Source organism: Pempheris klunzingeri, chromosome 5 (genome assembly GCF_042242105.1).
Source record: "Pempheris klunzingeri isolate RE-2024b chromosome 5, fPemKlu1.hap1, whole genome shotgun sequence".
In the NCBI taxonomy this organism is placed as follows: domain Eukaryota; kingdom Metazoa; phylum Chordata; class Actinopteri; order Acropomatiformes; family Pempheridae; genus Pempheris; species Pempheris klunzingeri.
The window spans coordinates 3,032,211-3,050,578 of NC_092016.1; the positions used below are offsets into that span (position 1 = coordinate 3,032,211).

At 41.5% G+C, this 18,368-nt stretch overlaps 1 protein-coding gene across 1 annotated transcript in view; it reads left to right on the plus strand.

Moving 5' to 3' along the window:
* Window positions 1-18,368, plus strand: part of cspg4 (chondroitin sulfate proteoglycan 4) — a 64,288-nt gene that overhangs the window by 25,957 nt on the left and 19,963 nt on the right. The window contains exons 2-5 of the mRNA XM_070831468.1: window positions 8,276-8,439; window positions 9,524-13,078; window positions 14,618-14,806; window positions 14,981-15,256. Of these exons, the coding sequence (XP_070687569.1) occupies window positions 8,276-8,439; window positions 9,524-13,078; window positions 14,618-14,806; window positions 14,981-15,256 (4,184 nt within the window). The remainder of the gene's footprint in view (window positions 1-8,275; window positions 8,440-9,523; window positions 13,079-14,617; window positions 14,807-14,980; window positions 15,257-18,368) is intronic.

Consider the following 18,368-nt stretch of genomic DNA (forward strand, 5'->3'; position numbering starts at 1 on the left):
CACAGCAAGACCGGGGGCCTCATTTATAGAAAGGCCTCACTATCAAATTGGATCATGGAAAAGTGTGGAGCTACGATGCCTGAGACTGATGTGACAAAGGATCTCCAGATGTAGTGCTTTTGTGAAATATGTCACTAGTGCTGAGTATAGAAAACTGCTTCTAATTCGAATCATAATGAAGTCAATTTTGGGGGTATTTTTCTGTTAAATATGCTGCATTTATATAGTGGCAGGCAAAGTGCGTCACAAATTGTCTCTAATTCACATTTTCACATGCACACCAATGGAGGAAATTGAGGTTAAGGTTTTGCTCAAAGACACTTTGCAATATAGAACGCTGGGATCAAACTACCAAAAGTACCCAAAGCACTAAGTACCAGAAAAGTGTATTGCAGTATTACTATTATAAAACACAGGTATCATATTAGCAGTATCGGAAAACAAAGTTCATGATCTCTACATAGAATCTCCATATGTTGTAACATTTTTTCGAAATGACACCCCAATGAGAGATAAATACAAAAAAGGACCAAAACAGAGAGAAAAGAGAGAGTCGATTAATTTACGAGATCTGTCTGGGAAATATTTGGAACCGCTACAGAAGACAAGTCCAACTTAAACCCGATCTCTATCACGTATTCCCCTGCAGCAGAGCCCAGCTGAGCAAGGTTTCTCAGGGTCCAGGTCCTAAATCTCTTCCCCCATGCTGACGTTTAAGTGGAATGATTTATGACAGTGAGCTGCTACTCAGCAAAGTGTTTTCCAGCCCACTGAAAAGCCAATGTCGTGCTGATAATTAGCGGTGGAGTGACTGATGCCTGCTCTCGTAGTCATAACTGCAGTCATAAGGGCACTCTGAAGGCTGAATGGAGCTATTGATATGTCAGAAATGACTGTTAACAGTGAGAGAGGCAGACGCAGACAGAATCAGGATGAGAGCAAACACGCAGACGTACCTTTTCATTACCTCCACAGAGCTGTGAAGTGTTATCTGCTTCAGACTTAAAACTTCAGCTGTTTCAGCACTGTCAGAGACACTCTCAAAAATGTGTGCAACAGCATACCAGTCATATGTATGACGGAAACATTAACACCCACAGAATAACTGAGGACAAAAGACCCCAAGAGTGCAGCATGCTGACATTAAGTTGAGTACCAAGAACAGCAGAGGAGCTGGAGTCACGACACAGGCATCCAGGCTTCATCACGAGAGTGTGACTGCTTACGTCAAAGCTGGAAAACCCCAAATTCAGAACTAAAAGAAAGAAACACTACTGAAAATCTATTTCCTGTCAAATAACACATCCACAGCATGTTTGACTTTATTACTGCGTCATCATTGGCATTTTAGTTTAGTTACAACGGACGGCATGGCAAAATGTGTCAAAACATACCAAAATGTCCTAGAAACTTTAAAACCTTAAAGCCTGAAGCGTAATCCATTCCTTTACTGTTGCTACTAACATTTATTATGTTCCCGACATTCACTGCTTTGCCAATAAAGTGCTAAATATGCTGCTACCAGTACGACGAAAGGAAATAGCGTATTTAGCTGTCTTGAGTGAAGGAGCAAGCTACACACTTTTTAGAGCCACCTTTCAAGCCTAAAGGTGGTATTTGATATTCGAAACATGAAATCCTTTAATCATCAGCAAAGACGCACATGAAAACACTGTTTTTGAAGTCCTGAAAGGTTCATCTGCCAATTTATATGCATCACATATGTAGGAATTGATGTCCTGAAGTCCTGAAAAATGGGGAAAGCCTTTAAAAACCGGAGCTGCATCATGGCAAGGTGAGAGCTTCACACTGGTGGCCTAAAATAACTAGCATTAAAGTAATTTGGTTTAATTAGCCATACCAATCATTAGATGTGTGCCAACAGAACACAGGACCATTTTGCTCGCCTCTTTTGTGTTGACATTGTAAATATTAGAGGCTCAAGTGGCTGTACAGTACTTAGCTGCTGTCTAATTTCCTCCTGCTGTTACTTTGGAGCATCAGTGCTGTGGAACAAACCCTGCACTGTTTAGCCAGTCATACATTACATGCAGTGCTCTCAGGTTGTTCTTTCACCTTTTGAGCTTTTTTGAATAAAGTACTGTGGGATAATGTGAATCCTTTATTGACCTTTAATTAGATTTATAAGAATATGTCGGGTGTAAAGGTGCAGAAGCACACGACACTTTCTAATCTACAAGACGAGAAATGTATCACAGTAAACGTCTGAAGTTTAACAGACTATGTGAGCTCCATTGCCATTTGGCACTACTTTCTTCCTTCCTGTCGTCTCCCTTGACACGCTGTTCTACTCGCTTTTCACATGGTGTGATTTCGCACTGGAATTCATTACCGGCGTGTTAAAATGTCCTTCAACTCGGCCTATAAACAGCCTTGCTCTAGCTGAGGGAAGGCAGAGAAAGTCACAGCTATATGTATAAACAATCACTTGTTGGAGTGTGTCTTGCAGTACATTAGTATTTGGCAAAAGAAAGTGGGTGTGTGAATGGATGTAGAGGGGGTCAGTTGGTGTGAGGAGGGGATATAAGTTGAAATAGTATGGGGGGGGTCAGTCCTCTGATGTCACAGGGGGGTTATTTTAACAGGACCCACCCACTGGGACCTTGGCGGTTGATGGCTTCCGTAGCTCGGCTGGGCTGACAGAGGCACGCTTTGTATTGACCGGTCATAAACTACAGCAGAGCCCTGAGTCACCACAATGCTTCTGTTCAGGGCTGTGTTTGTCTTACAATGTTGTTAGGTGAGTGAGATCATCCGTCCAAAGTCATTATGACCAACGAGTCTTTTAGTTGAGTGTGATGAGCCGACAAGCTGTGAGTTCGTCACACACCTCGGCCGGAGTATTGAGTTTGAGTAAAGATGTTTACCTTGCAGCCGAGGCTTGACTTGGAAATTTGAGAATGTCCCATTGTACTCCTGAAGGAGCACAAAATATCTTTGTTCGCTGTTGCTGAAATGCAGTATAGCAAAGTTAGCATGAAACTGAAATACAGCCAACATTCAGTGGAAATGTTTTCAGTGGCAGCTGCACAAGAGAGTGTTCATGGCAGGAAGAGTTCATGGCAAGTTTCTGTAGTATAAAACAATGATTTCCAATGATTTGATCGGATGTTGTGTGGCCTTAAGCTACTCCTCCATAACCCTGCATCATTCTGATCCCATCTGATTTCCTGTTTTCAATCTCATCTCAACCCAGTGATAGATGATGTAATGGCAGCAGACGCAAACACATTAGCCAGTTTCTTTTTAAGTCGGTAGTCCTGAACTGCCACAGAGAAAAAAGCCATTTCTTTCCTATTCATTTTGTTCAGAAATCCAGCCTTTCAGACCCCTTTTGCATTAACAGCATAAACCCAGACAACACTAACCCTTTCACATCCTTTCCACACTTTCCCTCCCTTTTCTCACAGGTCCATTTTCCTAAACTGAAATTACATTACACTTCCATTCTCCTTTCACAGGGAAAGGTCATAATTTTTAGCTGCTGCCGCCACCCCTTGTCTGTTGTGTAAGTGCGAGTTTTACAGAGAGTGCGCCTGAAAAGTTTTAATTATTGCCAGAGAGGAGGCCACTCGCTGTGGCTCTGCAAGCCTGTTTTTTTAAATGTATTGTACCTCTTCACTCTGGCTGGCATTGGAGTGTCTCAGAGGGATGCAGAGGTAGTTGGGGATTTGAAAGGGGACTAAAATGATGATGTGTTTGCTTTCACACTGACATAGCCTGGTCTGAGGAATGGGTCTATAAAGCTTGTAAAAGTGTGTCCCTGGTGACTTCTGAAAAGTCCGCGGGGAAGGAGGGGGTCCTTATAAAGCAGTGCTGTCAAGGTATGTGGAGTTGTGGCTCTGCTCTCTGCTGTTTAACAATGCTGGAGTTAGCAGTATTTTCTTATACAGACTGCTGCATTCAGAGTCAGGTCTGTAAACATGTAGCATGATCACTTCATTTTAAGGGCGGCTACTATAGTTTGCTCTGATTAGTGTGGGAAAATAATGTGTTGAAAAATTGCCTCTCTGGTTGGTACATTGTAATTTGCATTCATCTGCAGTTTTTTGCAAATTACATAATTGATGCATGAATTATATTCAGTAGCAGCAATTTTTCAGGTTTTCTAAAGTGAGAGGAAGGTAGTGGGGGTGGACGGTGGCCTCTCTCTCCCAAGTCCTGTGTCTAGTTAGGTTTAGGTGACGTAAGTGCTTTAGTTAAATTTGAGTCACTCTTTGTTTTAGATAACCAAATGCTTTGAGTGCCTAAACATAACTATGAAAGACATTAATCACACTCCCATTGCTTCAAGAAGCTTTTGCATTCCAAGAGTGGAAGTAATTTATTATGTTATATGTTGAAAAATGTAATTTAAGTGGGATTGTTTTTCTCTCACGACACATTTGCTGTACACCTCTTTTCTGGGAGGTCGTTCCAACGCTGCAGTGAACTGAATGAATGTGTAGTACACGATCTAATACTGAAGATTAAAGATCTGTAACAAATGATTACTTTGATCGTTGATTAATCTGTGAATTTCTCATTAATCCACCGCAATCATTATTAAATTGCTTGTTTTGTTCAACAAACTGTAAAAAGAATAAATAGATAAAGATAAAAGTTATTGTGTGCCCTTTTGCAGCACTGGTAGATTCCTGATGTATAACTACTCCCAGATGTTAAAGCCCATGTCCTCATAGCCCACCGGGTTGCTATCTGCAGACATTACTGGAAAACTAATGTTTATCACGAGCACAAGTGCTATTGACCCTTGAGAGAGTTGTAATTGCTCATTATGGTAATGACGGTGTTGCCATATGGTAAATACCATTACACCCTTAAAAGCTCTCCAGTTCTATCTATGGTTAACAACACCCTATCCTTCATATAATTATACCCAGAGGCCATTATGCCCTGTTGTAGTAGGCACAGCCCAGCAAAGGATACAAATGACCAACATAACCACTATTTATAGCCAAGCTAACCGTGGTTTAACCATGGGTTACGCAAGTCAGTGGTTTGTTTGGATTCCAGGCAGTGTTACTATGGCAAAGTTGTTGTAGAGGAACACACAACGCAGATCCTTCCCTCTGCAATACATTTCAAACAAGCAAATCACGTTATTTGAAAGAAAAATTATTATTTGAAAGATTCAACGCTTCTTCAAGAATTTAGGCTTCAAGATACTGTGTGTGCAATTGGGAGTATTTTCTTTAGTGAACAATACAATCAGCATCCCTCAGGCTCAAATCTTGTCTGTCCGGCGCATCTTCATATTCACATAAAACATGACTGAAGTGAGTCTGACTCATCCGCACAGACAAGTCACAGGACACAAAGTCGTCTGAATGTCTCCAATCTTCCTGCACTTGTGGTCAGTGTCTCTCTCTTCCCCATAGCTTTTCCGGACATGTGTCGCTAGATTGAGACCAAAAGAGGATGGAGAAGAGGAGGAGGAGGAGGAGGAAAGGGAAAGAGAGACAACAGGGTAATTCATTCAGTCGTCTGTGAAAGAGAGGAAGACTCAGTTTCCTCACGGCATTATAAATACAAACGCAGTCAGTCATCAAATTATAGCCATCTGCATTGGCCCGAGACCAGGAATCTGCTTGACGCACAATAAAGTAGTGTGAGGAGGGGTGTGGTAGCTAAAGGAGATCAGAGACTGTCCTCATAGGTGGTTAAACCTCCACACATGGACTGACACCAATTGTGGCAGCAGCTTCACAGTTCCAGCGTTAGGAGCAGGGAAGATCCTTTACAGATAATGATGCCTTGTCAGCAAAATCATGTCAGCCAGATCCCATCTACAGCCCCAAGTCCCTGAAGACAGAGAATGTAGCTGAGTGAAATGTTGCAGGAGAAAACAGGAGAGTTGTGATGCACATTCTCATCTTCAAAGGTCCTCCTTGATTATGGTTTTCTTTCATCCTGCAAAATACCTTTTTGCATACCTGTTAAATGGTGTGAACACAGCAGCAGTTTCGACAAGGGGGCAAAGACAAAGGAGGTGTCACAGAGCATGGCATTTATACAGATAGCATATGGAAAATGTGCTTTTCCTACATGAAACCTATTCTTTGCCTGAGCTTTACACAGATTAGCTGGGGAACTAATGAATTCCAGGTACACTGCAGAGAGTAAAGCTATTGTGTGTATCATTAGAAAATGTGCTCCTTTTCCTGAAGGCAACAGCAGCAAGCTGAATTTGAACCAGAAAATCCCCAGGCAGAATTGTCTTGGCATCGCTCTCTCCTTCAGCTTTTTATCCCCATGCTCAGTGAACAATCCAACAAAAGCTCGGGTTTAAGAACCATGGAGCTCATTGCGATTTTCTTTGTTAATGCAATTGCCTGTAAGAAAAGATTCTGTTCCCCCCATTTTTCAGTTTGAGCCTGAAGGCTCCTGTGCAATTAGCACTATTCTTTCATTTGGAATACCTTACCCTTACCAGATACTCTCCGAACCGTACCATGGCGGCCGCTGGCATTGTCAGTAACAGCTGACAACAAAACCCTCCGTAAAGTGACATTTTGAAAATTACTGATGTTTAACTGTGATAATTACATTAAATTCAGCACTACAAATGGTAATTGCATGTTGAACTCCATTCTGGTTTAGAATTAATGGGACAGATGGCATTGCTGTGATTTTGCTAGTTTTTACTCTTTCATTTCATTTGACATTCAATATGTGATAATGTCAAACAGTTTCCTGTAATATTTCTGAGAGCCACCATTTGGCGTTTATTTGGCTGCAGGAGACCGGTGCTGTGCAGCGGTGTATAACCGAAAGTCTCTGTGTATTTGGCCCTGCGCTGAGGCCGTTCATCACCGACTTTGTTCATGACAGAGTAGACTTGGAACCAAAAGAAAATGCTTCTTGGTAAAATCACAAAAGCATATGTGCACAAAAAAGGCTTTGCTTTCTCCCTTGCTGACATCAAAATGATGGTCTTTGTTCAGATTTCCAGTGTTTGTTGCGGATCTTTGTTGCAGGAAGGGTTGAATTACAGGACAAGAAACCAAAGGACAAATGTACCCCTCGGTGTTTTAAAGTTGGCAGCATGGCATTAATGTAGACGCAAAACAGACACAAGCTGCTCTTTAAAGGCACACACACAAACACACGCTGTCACATTTGCTCTCACACAGGCACCGTTCGAGTCTTGAGAAAATACTTTTTCCATTTATAGCCATGAACGTGAATGTTTTGTATTGTATTCTCTCCTCTTCTATTTCCCGACTCAGTCCTGTCTGAGACGTTACTCTGTGAGATTTTTTGGATCGTGGCATCAAGCCCACCACCCTGCTGGGCTACTGGATGCTACTGTTGATTCTGAGGAAATATTTTGGTCTCATAGGAATGTTCTAGCTTCGACATAGTGATGTCTCACTCTCTGCTTCACTATTTCGAAGATTTCAAAACGTCAGATTGAGTGGAGTCAGAAGACTGCCTTCTTTGCCATGTTTCCAATGAGTTTCAGTGTTTTGAACTATCACCCCTGCAGGGGGGGGAGTGGGGTGGCTAATGGAAAGCCCCCTTTCTCTATCTCTTGGCCAAAGCCATGGAAAACCCATGCTGAGGAAACGGGGTCTTGGAGTTGGTCCAGTTTAATTTCAGAGCATGTGCACTGGGAAATAATTGACTTCCTCCACGGTTTACATTTTGTCAAGGGCCCCGGAGAGCACAGTCCAAGGCAGGTGGCTGAATTTGCATATCATTGGAAACGAGACAGCTCAAGCCTGGGAAATCCTGCACCCCAAGACTCTATATGCCCGGAAAACCTCTGCAGGGGTAATGACTGATGTCTCAGTGAGGGAATCCTTTTGAGGCCAGAGGAGCTCCTCTTCAGCAAGGAGCAGCTGGAGGACACCTGATAATAAATCAGTTCAGAGCAAGTTGCACTCTAACGTGAGACTCGGCAAAATGCTCAACTAATTGGTTTCTCCAAACTTCCACATTAGAATTCACAGAGTTACCATCCGGCAGTTGTAAGATGAGTTTATAGCATCGTGTGCACATGTCTTCTTGTGTTATCCCAATGTAGAGAACCATGTTATGTTGCCACATTGTAAAGAATCCTTCCTAAATGGCGAAAAAGACAAATGTGACACTTTTTTTTTAATTTACTCAAAATTGCAGTCGAAGAAAATGTGTGTTTGTATAAGGTGGCATTCAGTTACTGAGCATTGCAGTTCTGTAGTATGCCTTTGAAGATGATGCCTCTGTCTTATCTCTATATGTTGTGTCTTATTTTTACTCTTCACAGAATCCTACTTTGGGGACAGCTTCTGCAGTTTACAAGCCTTCCAAGATGTCTCCACCTTCCAGCTGTCACTACAGATCAAGACGAGTCGGAGAAGTGGGCTGCTGTTGCTGGCTGCAGGGATGGAGGACTATCTGTTCCTTGAGCTCCAAAATGGGAAAGTACAGGTGAATGGTTAACAAACTGTGGAGGAGGCTGAAATATTCTTGGACAGTGTAAGATTTGTAAATCCTCTTATAAAAATAAAAGAGAATCTACAGCATGCAAATTTGCCATCACACAGGCAGATTTCGTGTTAATTTTAGGAGAAAATGGGTTAATGTTGCTCCCTATTTTCCTCCACAGAGAAAGAAGGTTTGAGGTAAAACAAAATTTCACAAGAGTTTAACATGTATGTAAATTCAATGTCAAAGTAATCCACCTCCATTAGTATGCTCTCCCTTACCAATGCGGGAGGCATCTTGTGTGTTGTTTTGTTGAAGGATAATTTAAAGCAGTGAAAATGCTTTATGCGTAAAAAATTAGTATTATTTCAGTTTGATAACAACCTATTGATTCACTCTTTACTATAATCCCAAAGACATCACACCTGAAATTACTTACTTTTGGGCATCTTAGATAGATAGATAGATAGATATCCCACAAAGTATGAAGGCATAACAAAGCTGTGCAATGGGTTGTGAAGAATGTTACTTAAAATGCTGCCACTCAGCTTCAAGACATGTTTATGATAGATTAGATGTCACTTAAATTGATTTGCCTGTTGTCATCTTGTGTCGTCTCACTGGAATGAGAACCATCACGCTTTACATTTATGATTAATTACTTTACAGCTTCAAAAAGCAACAGAAGTAGACTCAAGCCTTCACAAAAGCTAATCTGTCACGCATGTGTAAGAATCATTAACCAAAAGGATCCAGGTCTCTGATGCTTTCTATGAAATTTCTTGAAAATTAACTATTCATTTTTTAATATGGCTCATCCGACATTGTGAGCATATCATACCTTGTATTTTGGGGTTTTAGATACACTATCTAGATTATTAATGTTTTCAAGTGTTTTATGAGTTAACAAAATTAAAGTGTAGAGAAAAGGATTTGGGTTGGTAGTTGTGCGTTAAACAGAGAGTTTCTTGTTCACAGATACTAATAGGGCTCTACAAAGTTGCTGTAACTTGCAGTGTTCCCTCAATTTTAGGGAAAGCATTCCTTTTAAACATTAACCTAACATTTTTTCTTTGATATCCCACAGGCACGAATGAACATGGGGGCTGGTGAGGTGATACTGTCCTCTTCCCAAGGAGTGCAGCTGAATAACCTTCTGGACCACAAAATCTCACTCACACTGCAAGATGGAAAACTCACCATGACAATTGATGAGCTCTTCCCAACATATGTTCCTGTCAAAGATGATGGGGAACAGCTCAACATTGACCTTGGCATTTGGCTTGGAGGAACAGGAGACCTGGATGCTCCCTACCTCAGCAATGCCATCCCCCCTTTCCGTGGCTGCATGACTCAGATCAAATTTGAGTCCCATCAGTTTGATATTCTCAGCACTGCATTTAAACAATGCCACGACACGAAAGAATCCTGCAGCAGTGAGTTTGAGGCAGGTGATGGGGAGGCAACTAGTTTCAGCACTCCTGACTCATTTGTGTCTTTCCCCACCTGGAGTGGGACTAGTGGCACTCCAAGGGCCCTAGAGGTCCTGATGAAAACCACCATTGAGGATGCATTGCTTGTTTTCCACCCTGGCCGAGAGTCTGACTTCATTGCTATTGGTGTATCGAAAGGCTTTCTCAGAGGTATTCTGGACCTCGGCAATGGCCTGGTGGTACTGGATAATACCGAGGTGCAGCTGGATGATGATCAGTGGCATAGAGTTAAGGTTCAGGTCAGTCAGGATTCTTTTGTCATTAATGTAGATAGCCAGTATTCCGCAGTCCCGCTTGACTCATCACAAAAATTGGACTTGGTTGGAAACTTGTATTTAGGAGGCATTCAGGGGAAAATGAAAGAAGTCTTTCGTGAGAGCGGGTTCTTAAGTCATGTGGAAGATAAAATGACAGCTGAATCCTTCATTGGTTGCTTAGGGGAAATCAAAGTAAATCAGAAGGATAGAAGCCTGCAGGATGCTTTGGTGACCAAAGATGTTCATGTTAAATGTGAAGGAGAGGACTATGACTACTCAAGTTACTATGATATAGACACAACTACGACTTCTCCTCCTGTTCGCATCCGTTATGTTGATATGGACTTGAATGAACAGCATTGCCAACCAACAGATGAAACGCCAGAGATATTCAAAACTGTAGGAAAACTTCTTGACCTCACCCCACTGTTTGTGCCTGAAGGTGGGGAAGTTCTTCTTGACATCAACAACCTAAGCCCTACATTTGACCTCAGCGCTGCAGGAATGCGTCAATCTGATATCATCTTTACTCTCGAGAACGACCCATGGTACGGCCTGGTTGATATGAACACTAACACAAAACGCACACAGAAGTTCACTCTTCTCGATGTTGTCAATAAGAAAATTAAGTATATGCATGATGGAAATGAAAGGCATGCAGATCAAATCCAGCTACAGGTGGTTGCTCACAGTAGCAGCTACCTTCCTGAGTGTTTAAAGACTCCTCACCAGTATGTCCTCCCGGTTGAAATTCTTCCTGTCAATGATATACCCCAACTTGGAGGAGGAGAAATCACCATCACAGAAAATGGCAGGACTCGTTTGAGTCCCAGCCTTATCAAAATCATGGATTCTGACACCCGCTGTGATGAATTAGTAGTAACTGTAAACTCAGAGCCTTCTGTGGAAGTCGGTTACTTAGAAAACGGTCAGCAGCCAGGAAGAAGCATCTCAGAGTTCACTTGCAGGGAGCTGAAAGATGGAAATATCTACTTTGTTCACAGAGGGGGTAGTGCTGCTGAAATTACCTTGGAGGTGTCTGATGGACAGTCAGTAAGCCATTCAACTACTTTCAAGTTATCTGTAACACAACCACATATGACTGTTGTCACCAACACTGGCCTCCTATTGTCTCAAGGAAGCAATGCGTCCATAGGTGTTCAAAGTCTGGCTGTCCTCGCTCATCCTCGTAATGGAGATATCATGTATAACATCACACAACCTCTGATATTTGGAGAACTGCAGATGATGACAAGTGAGGGAATGTACAAGCAGGTCACAACTTTCCATCAATCCGATCTGGACCAAAACCGCCTCATGTATGTTAGCACAGACTCTACTGACCAGGAAGCTATCATGGTTGAGCGGATTCAGTTCAACGTCCACCTGGGGCAGTTCTCCCTCTGGAACAACTCCTTTTTGGTCAAGATCACCCCTGCACAAGTGAAAGTTTCTAACCTAGTTGCACTGGAGTTGCAGGCTGGTGAAGCGCAAACAATTGGAGTCTCAGAGCTTCAAGCCGAAGTAAAAGGGAAAACCGCAGATCCACAAACTGTGAAATACATCCTTGTCCACCCTCCTACACTTGGTAGTCTCCAGTTGTTAGACAGAGAGTTGTCTGAGGGTGACATCTTCACGCAGAAGGACATTTTGGACAACACTGTGAGCTACAGGGTGCGCGTGCAAAGAGCTGTGGATAGCATAGACCAGTTCCAGTTCAGAGTCCTTGCTGATGATCAGTACTCCCCTCTATACACTTTCCCAGTTAACATCCTCGCCAATGCAGATGCTCCTGTTTTGACCAATGAGAGGCTGGATGTTTTGCAGGGTGGTGAGCATACTCTGAACAAAAACTATCTGTGGGTGCAGTCTCCAAGTTCTACGGATTTTGTGTACCATGTCAAAGAAGGGCCAAAGTATGGGCGACTGATAAGAGACTCTCCACCAGGGCAGCCAAGATTTGAGGGGGCGATAAAAGTATTCAGCAATGAAGACCTCCAGCTTGACAGGCTTATTTACAAGCACGATGGATCCAAGACAAACAGTGATGAATTCTATTTCTCAGTCATTGATCAAGGAGCAGACAGCACCGACGATCAGGAAACGCTGAGTGATGTGTTCAGAATTTCTATCCAATCCAAGAACGAGCATGCTCCTCTGAGGGTTGTGGATAAAGTCGTCAATGTAGTCCGCCATGGACAGCGTCTGCTAACAACTGATGTCATCCAGTTTAAGGATGACGACTCAGGTTTCAATGATTCCCAAATCGTCTACGCTCGTGAGGGAATTCTCTCAGGCAATATTGTCGCAACATCTAATCCCTCGCAGGCCCTTTACCGTTTCACCCAAGCTGACCTGCGAGACAAGAAAATCCTCTTCATTCACCATGGAGCAGACCGGGAACGCTTCTCGATGCAGGTGTCAGATGGCTTCCACAAAACGACCGCTCTGCTTGAGATCCAAGCCGGCGACCCTTACCTGCGAGTAGTAAACAACACAATCATTGTCATTGACCATGGAGGCACCAAGACCCTTAACACTACCCTGTTGAGCGCTGACACAAACATGGACATTAGAGACGACAGTGAGATCAAGTTCCAGGTCACATCTCCACCCAGTGACGGCAGGATTATTGTGAGTGGGATTGAGGCTTCAGCATTCAGCCAGGAGGATCTGAAAAAAGGTGTTGTGTCATATGAACATAATTATGAGAGTCTGAGATCCAAGGACTCCTTCAGCTTCATCGTCCAAGCGAGAGGACACTCTGAAGAGGGCACATTCAGGATTAAAATATTCAAGCAAGGTTACCTCTCAGAGCCTGAGGTGATAACCAATGAAGTCATCATTTCCTATGAGGGAGAGCACACCATAATCACCCAGGATGATCTCAAGGTAATGTTTACGGTTTGTTGAGCAAAATAGTTTTTTTTTACTAACTGGCAGATTTTTGGAAGATGCCATCTGAAGCCACAATACAGTTAATTAATTTGTTTTGCTGACATTTAATCTATAAAGCACTCATTTATTCTTATTCAAGAAGACAACATTTAATATTTAAACCACTTGGCAGTGGCTATGTGACAGAACATTGTGTTTGTCTTTTTCAAGTTTGTTGACTCATTCAAGCATGCTGCCCTGTTTTGTTACCCTGTCTTTAATCTACATTATAACCACATGAAAGTGGGGCTAAATATGACTGTACAATTGCTGCTTTTAGTCTAGTTTATGTACTAAACTACAGTCTATTAACTGTGGAAAACAGAGCACTAAGTATCCCCTGAGGAGATTCCTGAAGCCCACTGTAATTTATAAGATGAGCCTCCTGCACTTAATTAATGAGGTTTAAATTGTCGATCCATTCATAACATATTCTGTGGATATATGTCTTGACTTTTAGAATAATGAGGGGCATTTCTGAAAGTAAAACAGTCTTTCTTTTAAAATTAATATTCAACATAAGCACTTTTCTGCGATAAAGAATGGAGAGAAACCTAGACACCCAGTACACATACTACTAAAATATGTATTGAACAAAGCCTTGACAGAATGGCCTTTACAACAGGTAAAATATTGACTTGGGTTCTGGGAGCTTTTCCAATGCGTGTCCTTACTATGAAATGGAAAGTAGTAAGATCTTCTGAAATATTCTCAAATGCAAGCATGACTGCTAAAGACTCAGGCTCCAGAGGGTTTATTAAATCGTCTCAGAGTGGGATGACCATAAATCTGCTAGTGTGTAAATCTGCAGCTTTGACGTTAAATGTTGCCAAATGTCACAAATGTCTTTTTCAAGTTTGTGTTCACCACACGGTCACAGCCTTCCAATTAGATACTAAATGTTATACTAGAGGTTAAAAAGTGCCCTGTTTTAGTAGTTAGAATAACAAATTAATTCATTGTACTCACATTAACATACAATACTGTTCCTATTCTAAAAGGCATCAAACTACAGATGTCTAATATAACTTCTTCTAACTTTGAAAACACTACTTCTATTTTCTGAGTTTATTTGATTTGTTTTACAAAACTGTCCCTGAAACAGTTGCACAACCTTCTGCTATTTTTGTCGGCTGTGAGAAGTTCCTCTATTTCCACGCTGTATTGCATTGAAGGACAACAGTGTCTATCTTCACTGCACTTCAGAAGTCAAAGCAATTTTAATATGTTTGCTGCATTTTCAGGTATATTTAATTAGTCAGAAAGCTTAGTCACTTCACTACACACACAAAGCAGATGATAAGGGCTCCTCTGCACATCTCCCAGCAGTGTGCAGCTCTTTCCCTTGAAAACATATTTAGAATTTGTGCATTGCACCATATGCTTTTGAGGTGAAGACAACTTTATACTTCTGCAAGTTTATCATTATACAAAAAGTGGTGATTTATTGAAATGTTAAATGATACATTAATAGATTGCACCTTTGTCTTTTAGGTGGATCAAGCTGATATTCTGCCTACAGAAATGGTGTTCACCATTAAAGAGCCTCCTCGTCTCGGACATGTGGTCAAGCTGACAAACAGCTCGGACAGCTCAGCCTCGCCTGTCATCAACTACATTCACTCCTTCACTCAAGAGGACATTAATCAGGGCCACATTCTCTATGTGTCTGCATCCCCCCAGGTTTATTGTCATTTAAGTTATTCTGTTGTCATAAATCAGATGTGGCAGCTTGTTACCTTTCATATTCACACTGAGAGTAAAATCAGACAAAAGATAACCTCAGCCTCTGATGAGTAAAGGTGCAAGGCTTATTTCAGTATATCAATAACTTATTTGCACATCCATCTCTTTCAGGGCAATGACGCTTTCACAGTGGATGTCAGTAATGGATTTACAACAGTGGAGGACCTGCACATTGCTGTGAACATCATGCCCCAGCTCATTCCCATCCAGACCTTCAACTTTACAGTGAAGGAAGGTCACAGCAGGGCAATTAACGCAGAGATTGTCAACATCACACATCTCTTCTACAGCTCAAAAAACATCGACTTTGTTGTGGAAGAGCCCCCGCAGCATGGTGACATCCGCTACCTGGATGGAGACGAACTCACCTACTTTACATGGGAAGAGGTACGTAGTGATGTGATGAAAGAAATATATAGAAATTATAAATACAGCTGCATATTCCAACAAGAAAATATCAATATCAAAGAATACTAAACAATCACATCTTCCTGCATCCTCATTCAAATAATACTTAATTGCTCATGAATATGGTATGCTATGCTATACCGCCGTTATTGGCTTGATTGGCGGCTGGCTGAATGGTGAATGGTGAATTGCCTATTAGCCAATTTGCCAAATGATCCAGCTCTTCTCCTCTATATGCATTATTTTGAAATACATGCACCAGTTTTCATAACTCCAATGTCTAAGAGGAATACAGTGATCATAAATCCGTAGGTATTGTGCTTTCCTATATGGTTTCCACTCAAAATGTTCCACCCTGCTTACTGTCTGAAAGATGCCCTGTAAAATAAAACTCAAGACTTTTTATTTACCAATTGGTTGGTTTCACTACATTGGTTGGCATATGTGTACCACATGTATGGCCAAATCCATCAAAAACATTGGATCCTCTATCTAACATTTACAGGATTAAGGTTTACGCTTTAGATTACAGCCTGTGTCGTACAGCGTAATTACTCTGGAGTTACAGCGCAATCTTGTATACTAACAGTTTACCACTACTGTATGCAACAATACATATATGTAGGTACTGCAGAGCATGATGTGAAGTTATATAATAAGGGAGAGACAATTTGGGATTTTACTTTAATTGTTTTTTTAACTACTAGATACCTATTCTGTTATTTCAAGGTATGTAGGACCTACCGAGCAATACTGTGGGCTTTTGGGAAGAACTTGTAGAGAATTTATATTACAGTTATTATTTAACTACTGGGTCCTATTCTATTACTACTACAGGGCACAGATGGCCATAAAACTGAACAGAACTCTGGACATTTTGAGGTCGATGGAGAGAAGACTTCTGCATCACTTAATAAATCTGTTGTGATTTTATTTCAAAAATGACCTTATTACCAACAAATTGGCAAACTACATTGTTCTTTTATGGTTCTTCAGGGTCCATCTGTGTTTTAAAAATAACTACAGTATGAGTTCTTTATAAGATCCCGAATGCTTTGTAAGATTTATAAGATCCCAAATGCTTTGTAGGATTTTGTAACCTCACATCATGTTCCTCAGTACCTATATATATATTTATTTGTGCATACTGTACTGAAACATTGTGGGCTGTAATCTAAAACGTTAGCAGATTAAGTAGATTTGATTAATCATTTCTTCAAGAAATTCAAAGCACATGAAAATATCTGGAGTTAGATTCTTAGATTTTTGTCAGACTCAGACCTAAAACTTCCCAGAAGACCACCAAAAACCCAGTAATCCACGTATAACATCTTCCTCTTACGGCTAGATCACGGAGGTTGTTCAAGAGGATTACCACAGCAAGGCGTCACCATGGAACTTTCCCCAGTTACAACTCAGAGCTGTTTTGGATTTGTTGTGTTGTACCAAACAGAGAGGGGAGGGAGAATCTGGGAGCTGCTGCAGCACAGTTATCTGGTCTCCCTGCGAGTGGTTCAGAGGCCCCAGCTTTCGGAAAATATTAAAAATGCATGAGTAGTCACCGGTGGAAAAACCTCATACATTCTGAAAGGACCACATAGTTTAGTAGAGCTAGTTAGACACATATCTTACAGCTTCTACATCTAGCCCTCACCTCTACCCCTCTCTACTCTGCTGGGCCATTGTGGAAAAACTGACGATGCCTTTGGAACGCCTGAAGCCAAAATAAACTGGCCCAGCATATTCCTATAATAATGTGTGAGTGCACACAAAACTCCCGCGCTTTGCTACTGGCAGACTCACTCACACCGGCTCTCATAGATACGAATGTGCAGCTCGAATGAATCTAGTGCACAGCAATAAACATAGATATCATGATCTGGACATATCAAAGTTTTCCTTTGCATTATGTTTCTTGGAGACAGTTTTTTGTGTGTGTGCACTGTGTGAACTCCTTTTCTGTTTCTTTCACTGTTTCTTTTCAAAGTCAGTTCTCCCAAATGAGAACCACATTGAAGAATAAATGTCCAAGCCTCAGTCTGTGTATCATTTTAACCAGACAGTAATTGTTCCAAAATGAAAGTCGGATGTTTATACTTCTCTGTATTGCAGTTTTTTTTCCCCCCCCTTAAGTTCAATGCCATTACAAACTCTACTGGGTAAATCCCCCCTCCCTCTGGGAAAAGACATAAGACTTATTGGTGTGTCTAGAAATTTAGCTTTAAAGTCATCCGTTGGGGGGTTCGCTGAGGTTACGTAAGAGTACAGTAACATTGTTGTGCAGTGAGAAAAACTAAAACTGAGAGTGTCTCATGTCGAAGATTTACATGAACACCAGCCACAAGAATGTCATGTGACTCTATGTGGCCCAGATGTGTCACATAAGCCCAGACTCTGTGTCAGATAATGTATAGCATTTTGCTAACCACAGCACTGACTATCATTTACTCTGACTCTGACTGAGCTAAAAGTCACATTCGATAATATATATGATGTTGAGTGGGATCCAACTTGAGGAAACATAGGAAATCTAAAATATAGGAACACTAATGCACCTTTGTTTTGGCTCAAGTCTCCATCAGGTCTTAATTAGGTCGTCCATCTGTGGAAACCCATTAAAGTCCAGACAAGCGTCTTTATTTTTCACAAGGTACAAAATGTCTTTGGAGCAAAGTGAGAATGCTTCTGCGGTTTATTTCTACTAATTTCCAAAATATAGCAGGCACGCAGAACATGAGATTTTACATTAATTAGAAATGAAAATAAAATAAATTATGCAGCTAGTATCAATTATTGATGCCCACATCAGCCTTTTTACCAAGTAAACCTGAAGGCCACGTGTCCAACACCCGCCCGCTGTTTATTGTCCCAGCAAGCAGACCATTTGTCTCGCTGACTTTCCCAGATCAGTAATGATGATGGGGGTTGTTACTCCACTCATATGGGATCCATTTGGCTCTTCCTGCTCTCTGAAGCCGGTCCTCTCATCATGGCAGATTACTGGTTTTTGTCTAAACAAAGTTACAACTGTCCTCTTTGCAGAGAAAGACCCCGATTCTCTGCTAATTTGTCAAAAAATATCAGAGGAAAA